Source organism: Oxyura jamaicensis, chromosome 20 (genome assembly GCF_011077185.1).
Source record: "Oxyura jamaicensis isolate SHBP4307 breed ruddy duck chromosome 20, BPBGC_Ojam_1.0, whole genome shotgun sequence".
NCBI classification, from domain to species: Eukaryota; Metazoa; Chordata; class Aves; order Anseriformes; family Anatidae; genus Oxyura; species Oxyura jamaicensis.
The window spans coordinates 8,229,844-8,249,800 of NC_048912.1; the positions used below are offsets into that span (position 1 = coordinate 8,229,844).

General features: G+C 44.1%; 1 protein-coding gene and 1 long non-coding RNA gene across 2 annotated transcripts in view; both read right to left on the reverse strand.

The window, feature by feature from the left end:
* Nucleotides 1–9,196, reverse strand: part of ATP9A (ATPase phospholipid transporting 9A (putative)) — a 61,016-nt gene extending 51,820 nt beyond the window's left edge. The window contains exons 1-2 of the mRNA XM_035343738.1: nt 9,009–9,196; nt 314–458 (exon numbers count right to left, since the gene is read on the reverse strand). Coding sequence (XP_035199629.1) covers nt 314–458; nt 9,009–9,076 — 213 coding nt within the window. The 5' untranslated portion in view covers nt 9,077–9,196. The remainder of the gene's footprint in view (nt 1–313; nt 459–9,008) is intronic.
* Nucleotides 9,197–13,766: 4,570 nt separating this feature from the next.
* LOC118176826 lies at nt 13,767–18,198 on the reverse strand. The gene is made up of 3 exons (XR_004755537.1): nt 16,674–18,198; nt 14,583–15,011; nt 13,767–13,935 (listed from the first exon to the last, which is right to left on the reverse strand). It is a non-coding gene; the product is annotated as an uncharacterized LOC118176826 (long non-coding RNA).
* Between the last annotated feature and the right edge of the window lie 1,759 nt (nt 18,199–19,957).

The following is a 19,957-nucleotide window of genomic DNA, read 5'->3' on the forward strand; positions in this document are numbered from 1 at the left end:
GGATAATCCAGATGCCCCTCCCAGGAGGAAAGGACACCAAGGAGCTGCTGCCCATCACAGGCACCCAGGCCACTCTCAGCATCGGCAGGGCCTCGGTGCAGGCAGAGTGGTGGAGCCCTCCTCACCACTTCATCCCACCAGGCATAGGTCTGTCCTGCTGCAGCTCCCCGCAGCCTTTGCAGGAGGCCCACCAAACGCAACATGAACATTATGCATTTCCTCCAGCTCCAGGTTCTGCACTTCCCTTCTGCAGAAGCGCTGACATTGGGCACTGCATTGGGGTGGGATGAAAAGCAACTTTCTTCACACTTACCCCAGGGAGAAACGTAAAAAAGTTGTATTTCTGATTGTTGATAACATTGCGAGGGTATCGCTGGTCTCTCTTCTCTGGATGGCCAAGCCAAACTGTACGAGGCCTTGGGTCTCTTCTCCCGCAGCATCTTAGGCACTCACAACACCTATGGGAGGAACATCTAACTTAAGTAAGTCTTTAACACACACACCCCAGACCCTCTCCACCAGCTGGGAAGAACATCTGAGGACTGTTCCTTGATCCATCAGCAGCCACCTCTCATCGGCCAGGTATCCACCACGTCATGAGCATCTTCAAACCACGAGCTTGACTCCTTGCCAGCTGGAGCCCTTGCAGACCTGCCTCACAGCTTGCTGGGCCACAAGCCAACACTTCAGGCAGGGCTGGAGCTGGTACTGAAACAAAACATGGCCACGGAGCCACGCAGGCCCCAGCGCCGCGCTCTTTGTTCAAAATGGCAGCACTACAACCTCCCAAACCCCGAAAGAATCATTGTTCTGTTGTCGCTGTTTTTCACTGAAAGCCAATCTCTTCCTGATCCCTCGTTTTCCTACCTTTTCTTCCCGTTCTATTTAAAAATAGTCCTGTTGGATTTCATAGACATTTGGGAAAGCTACCACCAGCCAGACTGCAAACTAAGAGCTTCAGAGCTCTTGCAAAAAGTCTTTCCAGAAAACACTGCTAAGATCTGTCTTGGTTCATGGCACTCTAATGTAGAATTTTAGTTAAATAAACACCTAACTAAATGAAAAAGTAAATAACTATTTAAGCAAGAACACAAAGTATTCAGCTCTTGAAGTTATTGTCTTGCCAGAAAGATGCATGAAGCATGAGGAACAGTTTATGATTTACCACACAGAATGTGGTTTTCTACAAGAATAGCTTTTTGTTTGTTTGTCTGTACCTGCTGGATGCAAATAAACAGAAAGAAATGTTATCAGTTAAGTAACTTTCTTCAGTATACAGGGTAATAAAAGTCAACTTTGCTTCCAGAAGTAAAGAACAGGTCCCCTCACGTGTTTCATACACAGCTATTAACCTCAAAAGGCTGAGTTGCAGGAGAATTTCCTCACACGCTTTTAAAACCATACAAGAGATAGTATTATTTTTTTTTTTTTTCCACAATCAAAGTACATTAACATTTTTCCGTTTCAGGAAGAGTAGCAGATGAGCCCTGAAGAGGTGTGCTCTCCAGCCTGACCAACCTAGGCCATTTGCATAGAGCTGCCAGCAGACATGGGAAGGATGCTTTTCTCACTCAAAGCAGCTCTCACATAGATCGATGAGCACTACATAGCACACACTTGGTACTGGCAAATGACAAATTTTGGATGGTGCTGAATAGTTGTTTACCAGCTCCAGGTAAGCAAAACCCTCCATACCTGAGGACTTTGTGAACTGTTCATTTGCTGAAGAGAAAACGCAAGAAAATCTGACAAAAATAAACACAGTGGGTAATGAGAACAGCTCGAAAGACTAATAGTAATGATCACCTAGATCAAATTACTGGAATGAAATAATTGGAGATGCTTTGATGTTCAAGTATCTAGAAGAGGCATCTGACTTCCTATGGACTTACAGCACCGTTGCTGCCATCTCTGCTTACCTTTACACAGGGACATTGCCTGTGATTTGTAGTATTTCTGAAACAGTGAACTTCCATCCTTGACTATTAGCCAGGTAGTACCATAAAAAAAATGTAAGTAACACAAGTAGCCCAAATATAACCCACTTCAGGAAGTGACACTTGCTCCTGAAACTAATGATTTCTGTCAAATCCACAAATTTACCTTTTTCTTGTTAAGAAACCTAAAGAGAAAATCCTTCTTCCCCACATGACTGTGTAGAATACCCACATCAGAAAAGCTGTCGCTAACATGGGACAAACAGTAAAGCTGATGCTAAACACTCCAATTCACAAACTCTACCCCAGCAATATATTTTAGTAGCTTGGTAACTTTTAATTGCAGTTCCCTTTTGTGTTTGCATATGAAGAGCTAAAACAAACAGTCTCTTTAAAAGAACTTGTATTCCAATTTTAAATGAAAATTGTGAAAATGGTTGTGTTTGGATTGCAATAGAAAATTGATATGGTCTGTAGGAAAAAAAAAAAAAAAAGTATTTTCCCTTTTTTCATGATGGAGAAAACCACAGAAGATTAGCCTTGATTTCATGTTTTAACTACTGTGAATTTAGAATGACCCCTATGATAAAGCTCCAAACAAGGGGCTTTGCCCAAGGGAGCAAACCTGGTGTTCACACACCCGCTTTCATCAGATGTGCTTCCCAGCTACAGAGGGAGTTGCTCAGCCCTTCCAGTCAGACATCTGAAACCAGTTACCTTTGTTTATTTTTAAGGTTGGGCCTCTTTTCAGGATCCTACTGAACAGCAGAAAGAGCTAGGTACCTATATTGTAATATTCACTATAGGATAAGGCTTTGTCAGGGTACTACTATAGTTTAATAGATAATTTACCTGTGCTGTTAATTTTTACGTTGTGATACTCATCTGTAAGCTCAAAAAAAAAAAAAAAAATCTAAATATCAGGGCAGATTTTCAAGCCAATATTTAAGTCTCCAAAGCAGACTTCCAGACATTTTAAGAAGTTCAATAACTTATCAGCCTGTTTCATCATGAACAAAACGGCAAATGAACTCGCAAACTAAGCAGAACATTTTACCTTTAGAAGAGTGTGCTCCACCCAGCTGTTTACATGCAATTACAATGCTCCCAATCTTTTCCAAATAACTATGAATTCAATACTTTGAAAACTAACACCTAGCACCGCAAAACTGCTTACAGTTGTGCTTTCCCAAATGAGATGGCAGCCAAGACTGACAGCACCTGTGAAGGTATGGAAGTACAAAGCAATTTCACCAAAGTGAAATAACCCAAAATTTAGCATGTGTTCTGCAATCAAAGCCATGACCTCTCACAGTATTCCCACCACAGAGAAACCTGTTGCTGGAGGAATTTTAATTTCCAAATGATGTGTTACTATAAGGTTTGAGAATCAGTTTAAAAATAATGCAGTTCTAAGTATAAACAAGAAAGGGCATGGGAGAATCTGCTGTGTAAAATAACAGTTTTGTGAAATTCCTCCCTGGCTAGAGTCACAGTTTTCACAACCTCCTGAATTACAGGGAAAGCAAACCGAAAACCTAATTAGACAAACAAAAGAAAAACTTCCTGCCTAACAAGTTTTTGAAGGCGATTATCAGTAGTATCAATGCTCAAGCAAAGAATATCCAGCATTTCTACCAACAAGTCTGCTACATAGCCTTTTAACACATGGTTTCTATGCAACATCAAAGAATTTGTCAAAAAAAAAAAAAAACAGCCAATGAAACACAATACTACAACCAGCAATAACAAACTCGCATGTTGCAACAACTGCAGGAAGGTTTATCAGCAAACCCAGGAATCCCACTACGTCACTGCCTCGCAGCCTCTTCCAGGGCGTGCAATGCTGAGCTGGGAACTCATGCACCAGTGGCTGAAAACCCTGGCAGTACAAATGCTGATCATTATCTCATATATATTCAAGAAGATCCCCAAAGATAAATATATGTTTTTGTTTTTTAAAATGAAAGAATGTTGTTAACCCCAGTGCTGGCATTTAACTTTTGCCTATTCCCTGACCTTGTTTTTCCCTTTTGTCCCACCAACTGCACTCTGCCTGTTTTGCTGAGTGGGCAGAGCAGAAAGCCACAGCCTGTAGCTGGGGCTGGCAGGAGCGCTGGTGGTGCCAGCTATCTCTGCACACTAATTGTGCAAGTGCCAGCCCACAGCCTGTTGCAATGTTAGAAATGGAGCTCTTGGCAAGGATAGATGTCTCAAGAACAGAACAAGGTGCTTGTTCTTACAGACTGATGTTTATCTCCCCAGTCTAAAAGATATTCAAGGGTCATAATTTTATTTATTTTTAACTCGTTGATGATGTCTTAAACTTCATTAATGAAGAATACATATTTAAGCTTATTAGTTCTGATTGAAAATCCTCCATACACTATCTGTGATCCTTACAAACTGCCTTACACAAACAGAAGTGGCTGCACTGGCAGTTTGTGTTTTAACAGACTAATGGCACGTTTCATCAATGCACCCAATGTCACGTGCAGGCAGGACAATTTCACTACCTGAACCCTTTTTGTCTTGCATGAGCTGATGTTACGAAGTGTATAAACACCAGTTTTCATGGGCACTTTTATTACTGCACCGGGCTGTGTTGGCAGAGCACGTGGGGTGACAGCACAGACCCCTGCTGCACTGCTGCTGTGCATACACAGCCGCCAAAGCAAAACCCCCAAGGCTGCTGAGGGCCTGCACCAGGGAAGAGATGGCCATGCTAGGGGTGCACAGTCCTCAGTATGAAACATGGGATACCCACATGCTTGGATGACAGAACAGGGTTTCTATCCACAAAACAACTCATACCAAGAGCAAAAGGGAAAAAAGATGCAAGAGACTGATGGTGAACTTCCTAAGAAACATTTCAGGCAGTCTACTCATTTCCCAGAGGAGAAGGGGGGAATAGTAAACTTAACCTCAAAAAAAACAAACAAAGAAACAAAGACACATTGTTTCTGGTGTCAAACTGAATGGATTTATTAATCAAATACTCTGGGCACACACAAACAAGTACACAAATGTACTTTCAGATTATCCTGGTGCTCATTAAGTAAGAAGCCCTTTAGATTGGGGCTATCAGCTTTTCTACCTGACTTAGTTGTTCCTCCCTATAATAATTTTATTGGCCGTGCATAGTTCTGTGATCTACCGTTTCTCTGGACACCATCCCTATTTTGGGGTATCAAGCTTAAGGCGCTACACTTTGAGGGAAGGGGCTGCTCAGGCCATCATGTTACTCTACAGTTTGTGTTCAGGGAAGGTCAGTGTCACTGCAGGAAGCTGGCTGTTTCTCGTAGGAGACAATTATCTGCATTATTAGGAATAATAAAATATTTTTCCAGCAGGAAGTCAAGGCACTATATCCTTGAAAAGAGGAAAAAGATTTTATTAAAGAACAGCTTACATCATTTCCTTGCTGCTGCTCAGAGATGCTGATAAAATTAGCATGCACTTTCTAGGAATAGGAATCACAAAGTTACAGAAATGTGAGTAATTTTCTATAAAAGTTTAGGAATACACATTCCTAAACATTCCTAAACATTTCTCCTACTCTGGTTTGCAACTGAATCATGGAAGAGCAGTATTGTTAAGAGCTCCCGAAGTGTGGCAAAGTAACAAACCACTGCATACCATGAACTTTATAAATGAGTAACTTACAGAAATAACATGAAAAAGTGTATGAAGACAACTTGTATGGGGAGGTTTAGGCAGCATTGTGCCATTCTCATTCTAAATCACAACTTGAGAAACAACACAACACTGTCAAGTCACCAAAATCATTCAAAAGCATCTCTTTTCTGATGCGAACTGCATCCTGAACTTTGAGTCCTATAGGTGATACAGCTTTTAATCTGCACAGGGATCTAAATGAATGTGAGCTGGTAAAGATCAGAAAGGTTTACTGTGTATTTCACATGGGAGTATATTTGGTTACAAAAATACATTCTTATTAACGATGTAAGAAACAGTAATATGACTGTGATAGATTGACTGTCAGCTGCCCGACTAACAGCCACTACCAAGAGGCAGTTTTTATTTATAAATGCAGCACGTCTGATAAAGAAATATTTTAGGGAAAAAATGAAAAACATTTATGAAAGCAAAACCTAATGAAAAAAGTGACACATTTTTTTAATACAGGGATAGTTTTTGGTCAAATTACTGCTGAAGTTCCTCCATGCATGCAGTCATTCCTACAACAACAATCACATTTCTCAGATGATGCTTCTGTTTCCCACAAGCACTGCTGTTAATCCCCTGGTGCCTTTAGTAGGCAAACCCATTTCCTACATTTCATTATTATAAAAGCATATGAAGAATTATCCATTAATTTAAAAGAAAAAAGAAATCAGAGCTGTGCATGACCACCTCACCTCTTCACACACCTCCATGTTACCCAACGGGTAGGTGCCCTGTCTCAGGGCGGCTAGGGAAGGACGGGCAGCACTGCATCTCTGCAGCTCCCCCAACTGCAGGCAGCCAGCCTGGCCCTGCCCTGGCACACCCACACGCAGGCAGGTGGCTGCCAGGAGCTCCCGTCTCTCTCTGTTGACTTTGAAATGGAATTTGCCATTTTAAACAGACCAGAAGAGCCCACAGGCGCACTGGAAAGCTCCTCCTTCCCTGTCCTTCCCCCCGTGTTTCTGGATCGAGGCCTTTTTCCATTGCAGAGGCAGCGTGAGCGCAGCAGTTTGCTGGTTTCAAAAAAAGCCTTGCAGGATTGCGGACTGAGACCATAAGCTATTTAGGGAAAAACTTGTGTCATGCACTGAACAGAGCATCTGGGGTGCTTCAGGAACTTGCAGCTCACTTCCCATCAGAGCGCAGCCCCTTGGAAGCTCAGGCTCCCATGCCACACCACCAGCAGTCCCATTAGTTAATGCTATCCTTCCTTCCTAATTGGCACATACTTCATAGTGGTTTTCAGAGTGCTGCAAAGCATTTGGATGAATACAGCTGAATTCAAGGAGAACACAGAGCACAGTCTTTGATTGTGGCCAGGAAGACCCACATTAAAGTTATGCTCAGGAGCAGATAACCACTACTCCCACTGGTTTATTAAGAACATGCTTTCTCTCTTTGACACAGATCTCAGCTGTCTGGACCATTATTCATCTCTGCAAGGCTACTGTGGGAGTTCCTCCCTGGCTTCTCTTCAAAGTATGCTAGAGACTGAGGCTGTAATCAAAGCTGTGCTAGGATGACACCTGCCCCTGGCTGCTTATGGGAGAATTAGGCATTTATTTCTGTTTTGCTAACATACACAACGATTTCTATGAAGCCATTCAGTACAGGAAGAGAAATCTGTTTCCCACTCCAGATGACCAAGCTGACAAGATCTGCCCAAGAATTTGTCCCCATTGGGGGAAAAATAGACACTCTACGAACTGCAGTTGGTGCTATGTTAAGGTGAAGGCTTTCTAGGCTTGGTTACCACTGGGTTTACATATGTATAAACGAAGGTGACTTTCAAGTATCTTTGTTTGTGTTTTTCTCAGAGGAAACGGAAGAAAGAAGGTCTTGATTATGGCTTACTGCTCCCAGGACTCCATCCTGAATCTGACCCCAGGACCCTTCCCAGCTTGCTGGCTGATTATTCATCTTTCTTTACAACTTCGTGCTGCCAAAATTTCTTACTAGCACAGGAAGCATCATCTCTGTGACTGCTCACCAGGTAAGGTCCATAACCAACGAACTGTAGCTTAGGTTAGCTGAGGGTTATTTCAGTCAGACACTGCTAACAGGGGCTTGCTGGAGCTTGGAGCACTTTCTGAAACCAAACGATTCAAGAACCTTTGAGAAATTTCTCTGGCTGCTGCCTCCTCTCTCTGATCCCTTTCAATCACATCACCAAATTGAATGCCACGGTGGCTGCACCTTGTGGAACCTGTCCAGCCATGCATGCTACACAGCGGCTGGGGAATTATTTGCTGCATCACACATACCTCCCAGCTCAGTGCAGGCTGATGTGGCAACATCCGTGCCAGCTAATAGAAACAATGTTGATAACAAGGAATAATTCAAATAATTCAAATAAACTACAGAGAACAACTTCAATTAAAGGAACCCCAATCAAAACCATCAACCAACAAAAAATAAACAATGGAATAAGTAACAATTTCCTCTTGTTCTGACAGGCGTGATTTCCCTGGAGATTTTGCTTTATTTTCCCATCACTCAGCACATTTAGAAGCACGCGTCTGAGGGCCTGCACAGCAATTCCTGACAGCCAGGTAACTCGGTACCCCGCACGCTCTGCTGCGTACAAACCAACCTGTCTGGCAGCAGGGCCATTTCCTACGCAAACCGTGTTCGAGGCTAATTCTTCCTATTTAGCTTCCTGGGTGGAAATAGCCATACAAAACACCCAGAGGCATCTCTAGGAACACATCCCACATGCGGAACGCTGCAACATCGCCAAGCAGGGACATTGTATTGCTGTCACTGATACAGTTAAAGCACTTTTAGCCCCAGACCTTAGTCACAGATCCGCAAACACTGTTGCTGGGCCAACATTATCCCCAGGCAGAGGCCGCGGGCTGGGGCAGCAGCACCATTCCCTCCCCAGCCTCAATTCCCCACCCGGCAGGGATGCGACGGGGGGAGCGGGCGGGGAGGGGGACACGGGGACCCCCGGGGGCTCTCACTGCCGCCCAGCACCGCTTTGTCCGCCGGGCTCTGCGGGCTGCAGCAGCCTTGGGATGGGGATGGGGATGAGGGCGGGCCGGGCTGCTTCCTCCCCACGCAGGGACCGGCCGCGCTCCCCCGGCCCCGGCAGGAGCCTTCCCTCCGCCGGGCGTGCCGCGGCAATGGCGTCAGGAGCAACCTGTCAGCGCCTCCTCCTCATCTGCCTCGTCCTCATCCTCATCTCCTCCTCCGGGCTCGGACCAGGGCGCGGCGCCCCCACCCACATCCCGAGCACAGGCAGCGGGTTGGGGGGGGGGGGATGAAGGCAGCGGGCAGGAGGAGGATGAGGGCGGGGGGGATGAAGGCAGCGGGCAGGGAGGGATGAAGGCGGGGGGGGAGAAGGCAGCCCAGCAGCCACCCCCGGGAAGCGCTCACCCGCCGCGGTGCTTGCTGTCCATCCGCTTCTTCTGCCGGACGGGCTGCAGCGGGATGTTGTCGGTCATGGCCGCGGCCAGCGGGGCGGAGCGGGGCGGGATGCGCTTCCCAGCAGCGCCTCGCTCGGCTCGGCACGGCTCGGCCGGGCTCGGCTGGGCTCGCCGAGGGGCCGGGCTCGCAGCACGCAGGTGCCGCGCCCGCTCCGCCCGCCCCGGTTCGCCCCGCCTCGCCTCCAGCCTCCCTCCGGCCCGGTTCGGCCCGGTTCGGCGCTGGCCTGGCCCAGCTGCTTTACGCCACCCCCTGCCTCGCCCCCTCAGGGCCCCGACCCTCGGCACCGCCGTGCCCGCAGCCGAGGCCCCCCCAGCGGGCAGGGGTTTGGGGGCGCCCCGAGCCTGCGCCCACCTCGCACCCCAATCGTGCAGGCACCGGGGACTGTCACCCACGCGTGGCAATGCTCGCTTCTGGGTCCTGACACGGATTTCCTCCGCAAATTCAGGCAGAAATTGTTCTGACGTGTCTGCGCAGTTTGTGACTTCAAGTTTTTCTGTAAAATCACCCAAATAAACTTGCCGTCATAGCTGGGTGTACAGACCAGATTCCAATGACACGCTGGACGGCAGCAGCTGAGACTGAAGAGATTTGTGTGTGCTTGGCCTGTGTGGGTTTTGTCAGGCAGGGGCGCAGCCACAGGCCTTCCTGCAGCTGCTTCACGTTCCTGCCCCAGCCCAACGAGTCATCTGCCAGCTGCTCTGTCCTCTCCATTCATCTATCTTGCGTCACTCCACCTCTTCCATCTCTGTTGCATTTTCCACTTGCCATCTCCATATTTTCACATTCTTCTTTGCCATAAACAAGGAAGCAAAGGAACCCTTGAAGACCCGCACGCCCTGTTCACCTGCAGCCCGCACACCTTTCCTGCTGCTGACCTTGTTCTTCATTCAAATATGAAAAGCAAAATTCCCATCAGCAAAGATGTATTTCATAACAAAGGCTGTGAAGAGGTACTGTCGTGGTCCCATTTAAATGATGTATACATTGCTAGTGATGTTGTGAAAAAAAATGGGCAAGACAAATGCTCCTACACAACATCCTTTTTAAATGTTAAAAATATCTAGAAAGCCGCAAATAGGGAAGTCTGACAGGGCTAATGGTATCTGGTCAGCCACCAGAAATTGTGATGATAGCCTGGTGGAAGCTTGGTGAAAGTCAGTGGAGAAAACCAACAAGTGATTGAGAAAAATCTCAGTAATCAAAACAAAGGAAAAAAAAAAAATCAAATTCTGTAACCAGCGAGGCAATGGCTCCGTGTCCCGGTGTCACAGCTGGTCAGTGCAGATCCAGCCTGTACCCCTCACACATCACTTCCTTCTGCTTCATTGTGCCCCTGTACCACGTACCTCTCTGTGTGGCTGTGCTCTAAATCAGCTTGGCAAAGTGACCACTTAAAAAAAAAAAAAAAAAACATCTGTCTGGGAGAGTGCCGTTATTTCTTTATTTCACATCCCATGGGAAGTTGGTAGCTGGGTAGCTCAGGGACTGTGCCGCTGCCCCAGGACCTCGCCTCCCAGGGAATCACAGCCCAGGTGTTGGATGCTGGTTGTAACCGAAACCTTGCCTGCACCGAGCACTGGCTGTGCCCTAGGTGCTGATTACAGCCAGATGACGACAAGGTTATTATTGCTGGGTAAGAGCGCTCCAGCTGCCCTGGCCATTGCCTGAAGTTTGCTCCTGCCGCCTGCGTGGCAAATGTGCTGGAGGCTGTTGTTTGTGTCAGTGTAGCTCCTTCCTGTTTGAAACCACACAGATTTACACCGGTGCACCTCTACAGATGGAGGAAATGCCCAGCACAGATAAGGATCATATAAAACAGAGCTACGTATCCATCACAGCCTCTCGTACTGCAGTCCTGGTCACCACAAAACGTGAACCTCTTTCTAGTGCAAGGCCAGCTTTTCCTCTTCCATTGGCAGGCTGGTGGCAATACCTTTCCCTTAACGCGTAACCTTCCTGGAAGTGCTCACTGGGCAAAAACTCAGTGCCTGCACACACATGCAGCCATACCGTCGTGACCGTGTGCAGTACTGCTCTCGCAGCTCCTCTGCGCTGCCTGCTGCCCAGGCTGCAGGCGTCTGCCTGCATGGCCACTGTAAGCTGCTCGCTGTCCTGCCCAGCTAAAATGCCACAGGGAACAAGAGCAGAGTGTGAGTAACCCACTACATTACTTACAATGTGTACTTTCCTGCCACATTTCATCTTAGGATCCTGGGAGAGAAAAATACATGATAAAAAATGGTGAGTCTCATTAAGCAGCACTACACAAGCATGTTGTATATAGTAATATAATAATTACGGCATTTAAATGACAGTCTTTAAAATACCAGTTAGAGACAAAATTCTGAAGGATGCAGCACCTGTCCCCAAAGCTAACAGCATGCACCCTTCAGTGCCAAGTTCACGTTCTACAGTGGGGTAAATCCTATTTTCATTGTGAAGTATTTGAGAAAATCATGTGACCTGCCAGTTTTGTTGTTCAAAATTATTTAATGATTTCTTTATAATACTAGCATTTATTTTCTTAAATAAATTACTAGTCTTTAATGAATACTTATTTGAAAAAATATGAGCAATTCTTCTCCTAGAGAAGGAACACAATTGCTTTGCAAGACCGCAGAGAAAAACATGAGTAGAAGACATGCGTAGTGGCATCACAACTGCTAACTCTTAGATCTTGTGCTTTTTTTTTTGGTGAGAAGTGCCTAACATCAGAGTGATGTGGACTAATAACACTTAAATGAAAACTCTGATTAGCATCTCACTAATGGTGTAATTTCATCTACCCCAAAAAAAAAATCATTAGCATAGCATATACCAAATAGATGTAATATATTTTTAAGATGAGAAGTTCTCATGCAAGAGAAAAAGAAAAAAAGGAAAAATAAAAAGAGGAAAAAGGAAAAGTAAAAATTTAAAAAAAAAAAAAAAAAGGAAAAGAAGAACAAAGAATAGTGAGCCCCCTCAGCGTTTCTGGGTAGCTCTGTTTGATTTCCTGTCCTTGCTGAGCTCTAGCTCAGGTCATACTACAGATTACACCACCACAAAAACTGCAGTTGTCATTTAATTTTTTTCTGTACAGTTGCAGCAGTCATCCGGACATTTTGTAACAAGGACATTTCAGCAATGTAATTAATAGTTACACCAGTTTCAGGCACCACTACTGAGACTTTTTAAGTAGATATTTTCAGTGCAATTTGAGCTAGGACAGTATTATGGCAAGAAGATCATACTGTATTTCAATATAGTAATATCATGTTTTAATTTCTTACTTCTCAATCTATTGTTTTTATCCACTCATGGGGGCAATAGAAATAGAAGTAGAAATCCCTTCTCCTCCTACAAACATTTCAGCTCATGAAACCCATTTGCTCTGTTTTTCTCATATTCAACTGCAGGAATAAAAAGATATATATATATATATTTCTTTTAATGAGAGAAAATATACAATGATAGAATCCACTTCAAATGATAATGTAATAAAAGGAGCAACTGCAGCACCTAAACAGGATGTTTTATGTAACCAAAACTGTCACGAATGTTAGCACCATTGCCACAAAACCACTGGCCCAATGCTGTGACTGGCTGAAATGATAACCATAGCCTCAAGCCTTTAGTCTCAGTCTGTATAATAAATAAAACTTCTCAAATATCAGTGTTACTTGTTCTGAGGTGAAAGTGGCATTGAATTTTAATGTTGCCAGCATTCTTTTTTAGCACCACATTTTGGCCCTTGACACCTGTGTGATTCAGGACAGAAATGAATGCCATCGCTCCATTACACGGAGTAGATAAACTTCCTTTATGTGGAGTAGATAAAGGGATGCACAGCCAGGTTTACACATACCTGCATAATCAGCTGGTATGAATGTGACAAACAGTGCCAGAAATTGAGCAATTGTGATTGTGCAGTCTGCAGACTTGCTCCCACAGAATCTCAGGATTCAAACAAGCTTTCAGAGCCTTCCTTGTTGGCACTCTCATTTTCTGCCTTCTGTTGTAATGTGTTTGACTTTAGTTAGAAAATCACAGTGAATGATCTAGACTAGTCTGTAGCACAGTGGACTAAACCCATTCCTTGATATATTTCTTCTGTAGCATTATCCTTGCTATAAGGATTTTGCATCAGATCTCACCATTCATGGCAGGTACGTGCTCCCCTGATTCCCAAACCTTTCATTTGCCTGTTGAGAAGGAAACCAGAGGAAAACCTCCAGCCTTGGGAAGTTAGATTTGTTAAATCAAATGAAATAAAGTCTATTTTGGTTTCTCTGATGCCACTGGCTTGTTCTTTTGATGCTCTATTTTTGCAAGCATAGAATTTGACAACTGCTAACTAAATAAGCTAAAATACTAACTGCTAACTAAATAAGCTAAAATAAGCTAATTTGTTTCTCATATTTTAAATCATTACCTATTATTTGTTTTCCTTTTTACCCAGATGATTAAATGAAGACCACAGCAAGCAGTTTTATTTTTTCCCCTGCATTCTTTGTCATAGAGTAAAATCCAGAGCACTTGGCCTCCTCTGGGTCTGCCCTGTAGTCAGGGTCTTTCAGGTGGTGCCACTGTTTTTCTCACTGCACATTACAGACCCTGTTTCAAAAGCAAAAATTGGAAAGTCCAAGGTTGAGCCATTGAGCCCCCATTTGTACTGCAAAGGGCTGTACAAAACTGCCAGGTGATTGATTAGAATGATTTAGCATCTTTTCCCAGAGCAGGCAGTGCAAACACACTTGTTTTGCAAGTGGGATTATATTTTATGCCCTGAATAGTCATGAGTCTCTTGTGGTCTGCCACTCAAGTTTGTGAAGACAAGTGAAAGTTCAGTCTGGCAAAGAACAGCCTGTGTACATGACTGACTGCCCAGGGGTGCCTAGACCATAAAAGGAATAAAGTTAAAATAATCAGATCATTTCAGTCCCCTTTCCTAACAGCAAATGCAAACCAAGCACTAAGAAATTATCAGTATTTGTATTAAAAATTATTTTATACAAATACTTTAGATTCCAAATGCCAGGTCTCTACCCTCCACCAATCAAAGAACACGTGAATAAACTATTACAGGGTGGTACCTAAATTCCTCCAAGGAGCAAGTCCTAGTGCCAGATCCCCACTCAAACTGTGGATGTTACCTTTGATGGTACATTTACAAATTGTACTTACTCACTACCTATTTAGAACAATATGCCATAGATTGTATTCAATTTTGGTTGCATTACTAAATAAATGTTGGAGTCTTTTGTGCATAGGACTCCTGTGTTTTCACCTGATGAACCCTATAGAAGGTCACAATAATATTCTACTTGACTTTTTATATGCTGGAAGAGCAATACAGATTTGGGACTACATTAGCTTTTGCTTATTTTGTTTATTGCTTCCTGCCCACATCCCCACCCAAGTATCAAATTATAGGTAATTCTGACATCTAAGGAGATGGCTCATGTCTAACTGGTTGCACAAAATGCCAATGATTCCACAGGCAACTCAAATTGTGACACTAAGCTTTGTACCTATTATTACCTGCTTTCACAACTTCATGTTTTACAAATACCAGGATGCACCTTCCAAGTCTGAAAACATAACCGAGTGCAGACGGTATTTTCAGCTTTGTTTCGGAGCTGTGCATGCAGTGGCAGCATTTGCAAGGCAGGCAGGCATGCAGGAGCAGGGACTGGGCTGCCAGGGATTTGCAAACTCGCCGGCGTGCAGAAGCTGTGCAGCAGACAGCCCGTACGCTGCGTGCTTTCCCCATGCTACTGACTCACAGATGAGAAGGAAACAAGCAGCTTCGGTGAGGTGAAATGTCACCCTTGTGAGGCAGCACTGGGACAGACGCGGGCTATTGCCTTCACTCAGAATAAGAGAAAACATGCAGAATAAGAGAAAACTGCCTGCTCCTGGGGGGCACCGGCTGCATATGCACACTGTCATTGCCAGGAAAGAGCATTTCTGTAAGAGAAATGCAAACGTGAACAGGGATGCCAAAGTAGGAATCGTTAGCAATATGGTATCCGCATACATGTGCCCTAAGCCTACATGAGATGCATTCATCTTTTAAATTTATCTGTCAAGCGTCTGAACTCAGACAAGACTACTGCAATTAATTGGCAAGTTAAACACTACCAGATTATAATGCACTGTTAACACCTGCATCTCTGATCTGCACGGATGGCTTTGATATTATTTTTTCTTTTGACAAGTGGGCGATAGCGGATATCCTTTAAGCCTATATTTAATGAAGGCCTCCATAAATCCATCAACACTTGCTAAGGGAAACTACAATAAAGCTCATACTGCCATAGGCTCTGTTATCGAGGGAACATTTGGCATTCTCATAATGAAGCTGCAGAGCAGATACTTTTCATGTTGAGCTGAGGAAGTGCAGTATTTGTATAGGATCTTTTTCTTCCCTGCACAATTATATGTTGCAGATCAAGAGGAAAACCCCTCAGTACCTAATTTTCAAAACAAGAATATTGTCAAACAGCCATTCACCCAGGATGGCTGCTGAGTATAAGAAACAAAGAAAGAAAAAGGTGCTGATTTTTAGAAAAATAAACACACATTTCATTTTGTTAGCTCTTGAAAAGATCTTAGTATTAACATTATCTGTTTTATAAGCTATCACCATACTGATTTTTGTTACACATCCTGTGAGTGTGATTAAAAAAAGAAAAAAAGTAAAGCTTTAAACCGAGACTAAATCAGTATTTATTTTACATTTTATGTTTGGAAATTTTACAAAAATATCTACCTAAAGTGGTTATTATGTCAGTTTGAAAGAATTGATAGGAGGAACAAAGGAATTGGTCATGAGCAAATTGGACTTTTCCCAAATCTGGACATCATGAGCTGAGAATATGTACCAAGATTTAGGTGCCCCAAGCCTGCAAATCATTTGAATGTCTGCTTGACTTTAAGAATCTAAGAAATCAAATTGAAACAACTAGTGTGGCCAAAAAAAAAAAATGCATTTGGTATTCTGACCATACAGACCATGTAGGGACATATTTTTCTGAAACAAATTTGCAAACTGGATCTCCAGGAGTGTAAGGGGCTGTTAAGCCAATTCAGTTAGCTTGATTAAAAAGCATCCTCTGTCATCATGTCCGTGGGATTACAAAGCCATTGAGGATCTGGGAAGATAATATCCATGAAAGATTTCAGGATAGATAGATTCTGCCTTACTGCGCTAAGAATGCGAGTTGTCAGGCAGTTATCAGCCCCATTAATTTCTCCTGCACCACCTTTCTGTTCACCACGCACCACGTTTTGTGCAGCTGGCCCTCAGCTTCCCATAGTTTCATAAACCAGGTGCTTTGATTTTTGGTCAGCTCGTTGTATTAATTTTGTTTTGAAAGCTCAAATGAGCTGACTGAAGTATAGACAAATGGCTGAGACCAGTTGTAATAAAAACGGTATCTTATTTATGCTCTGCATCGTATTTACCCTTAAATCTACATAAGCAAAAGCATAGAATCATCTTTACACAACAGTTATCAGTTTTCCAGAAAGGCTTTTTTTGTGCTGTTCATTGTGTCTAGCTCAGCCAGACTGGGAGGGAATACAGAAGCATCCCAACCCACTGCCAGCACTCCCTGCGCTACCTACTGAAGCCAGCCCCTGGCATCTGCGAACAGAGCAGCTGAGGAACATCTCCCTGAAGGCAGGCAGGCAGACTTCAGCTTGCTCACTTTCCCTCCTCCAGCAGTCCCTGAGCAAGCATCAGTTTGACAGCAAACTTTCAGCAAAGATGGTTTTCACGCTTCCAAGTGCACAGAAGCAGCGTCTGCGCTCCCTGTTCAGAGACACAAACGCTGCCAGGGTGCATTTGTATTCCTTGCCCTGCTTGAAGCTGTGGTCTTTAGATTTCACCCCATTCTTCCCTTTTACTTTTGTAGTATTGTGTTGACATCACAGACAGTACCCCTGAGTTTCCCCCATGTTTAGATTCTGAATTAGGGGAAAAAAAAAAAAAAAAAAAAGTGTGTTTTCTAAGCAGAGTGACTTTTCAAGTTCCTCTGGCTATTTGAATGAGGAAGGACTGCAACAACTCCTAAAGACAAAAAATGCATGAGGTGGCAGGAATTTTCATTATGCATAAGGATCCTTACTTAATACATAAAATAGTCAGCTCAATGTATGTAATAGGCAATATATGTAACACTCATGGTAGTACTCCTCACACAGTATTTTCAAATGAGTGCTTTTAATTATATAAAATACTGCTTGGTGCGCTCAGTTTTACTTAGTTTTTCAGTTTTCTTTAGAGAGATGCTTTTATACAAGTTTTTAATAATGTCTGGATTTTGCATAAATAAAGTATTGGAAAATAAGGCACACAGTGAAATCCACCTGCTCTCATTCTGAATTGAGACATTTTCTGCACAAAGTAATTTAATCAAAGAAGTTAAGCTGTGGGTTGCAAGATGTGACAACCAGAGAGGCTAATAAAGAACCGTGAAAGCAGAGGGATGCTGCATTGGATTGGCTGGAATGGCCAGCACATAATTCAGTTAAAATAGGCTTTTAAAAGCATGCTTTCCAATAAATCAGCATCTGTCAGACACCAAGTAGCAGTGACATTAACAGAAGTCAGAATGGTACCAAGAAATACTACCCTTTATAGCAATTAACTAAAAGTTCGGAAAATAGAAAACACAGTAACAAAATAGATTATAACACGCAGGAGTGTGGAATTGATGGTTCCATTATCTGTTTCCAAGTGATGTTTCCTGTCCTGCTGGGTGTGCAGCGAGAGACGCTTTTCTAGGTCAGTGATGAATGTGAGATGGAGCCAAACACGAGTCCAGCGCTCACCCACGCAGTGCCAAAGCAGAGCACTCGCAGTGAGCAGGGAGGCTGCAGGCAGCACGCACAGGAGCCCTCGGAGCCCAACACAAGAGACTGAGAAAGCCTCAGCACTGGAGCAGGAACTGGATCACAAACACTAATAAAACCTCCTACCTAAATTGTTATTTCGCTAATACAGGATGCTGTTTTTCCTAATTCCAAATGTACTACAAACTCTGCAATAAGCACAATGGTTTTCAACAGGAAAACATTACAAATGAATGCAATACTCATCCCTTTTCCTTCATTTCAGCTTGTCTGCCTTCTCAGTGGCTGAAGCACCTCAGCCTCTGTGGATCCAAGCTCCTTGGCCATTCCTGCTTTGCTCCAGGTTGTCCTTATCAGCCCTAAGAAGGCTCCCGCCTCCCCACTGCCAGCTGCTGGATCAGCTGTCGCTGAGGTCAGCCTGGAGAGCTACTTATTTACATGGTTTTAAGACAATTTTGCGCCTTGAAGCACACTGACTTTTTGGAAACTTGGACAAAAGGGATAGGTCAAGGGAAACATTTCTCTAGAGGAACAGAGCCCTTATACTACAAACCTAGTGCACTCCACTTCTTTTAAATCAATGCAACCTGCAAGTTCAAATTTAACCTTTTAAATAAGCCAGTTTTACCTTAGCTCACATGAATAAGTATGCTGCTTTCAACAGCACAGCCAAATCCTCTATGTAATGAGCTAAGTAAGCACTAACAAACAAGAACAGGAGAATCCTTCAGGCAAGAAGAGAGGCTGATGAGCAGAGACAGCACACATACCGCGCTTGGTCTGCTCTCCCACCAGTGTGGCTTTATTAGCTCCAGTAAACTTGTCCCTCATTTACAACAACATAAGTGAAGAAAAGAATCAGCTGTCTATTTTAATTGTGAAGATGAAGTGTTGCTTTAAAGCATGCCCACTTGCCAGTGGCTGAGCTCCAGCATGCTGAGTGGTTAGCATTGGTTCAGCTCTCATAGGCAGGACAGCAGTTAATTCCCAGCCCTGTGTGCTCCAGAAATGCAGCCTCTGGTGCCACTATATAGAGCAGAAATACCCCAAATACCCTGTGGCACAAACTGCTTTCTGCATGGTGACAGTCATCAGATGGGTCCCAGCCCTTCTTCAGGTCCTGTGATAACAGCCAGGGCAAGTGCTCCAGCCCCCAGCACCTTCGTCACCCAGCTGTGAGATCCAGCTGCAGGCACAGCAAGAGCTCGAGCGTAAATCCCAACAGCAGCACTTGCTGGGCCTCCTTGTTCATTCTCACAGCCATCTATCTGCCCGGCTGCAGCAGGTCCCAGCCACATCCACCTTAAACCCTGAGCAACCACAGGCTAGGGAGAACTATTTGCCAAACACTTGCCCTGGTTTCTCAACAAAGTACCCTGTTAGGTGATCTAGAGCAGAGCTTATGCTTTGCTTCTTTCTCATTTCCTCTCCATTTCCCACCTGTTCACCAATATAATTAAAGACAGCGGAGATCTAAATACATGTTCTTATAGATGGTAATGAAAAGGCAGTCAGAGACCCCAGTGAGGTAAAGCTGCAATGACAGCCTGCTGGCACGGGACGTGCTCAGAATCTACATTGAAGAGAGCCCACAGGCCAGGATCTGAATGAATGAGGACACAACAGAAGCTACTAAGAGCACAAACCCCAAGATGACAGGTTGGGTTGTCTTCCTCCTAGCACAAGTGTTTGTTTTCTCCTGCTACTGTCCTATTTCCATTGCAGCATGACGCCACTTTATATCAAACTTTTATTAGGGATCAGCCTTGTTACTACAACCTCTCCTGAAGTGAGGCCCCCTCTTTGCACTACCCATGGTTGGCCCCTGCTAGAAAACAGATTCCCCTGTTAGGGCAAGGCTTTGACTGTGATCTACTGGTCCTGTAAACTCAACACCTCCTCTTTCACACCACATTGCTCCCATTGTAGCTGAAGTTAGCCCTGAATGTGGTGCTCAGCCCAACAGAATTGGAGCATCAGCTCTGGCCACAAGCTCGTGAATGCACCCAGAGCACCACTGTTCCTAGTGCTTGACTGTACCTGTGCTAGTATGA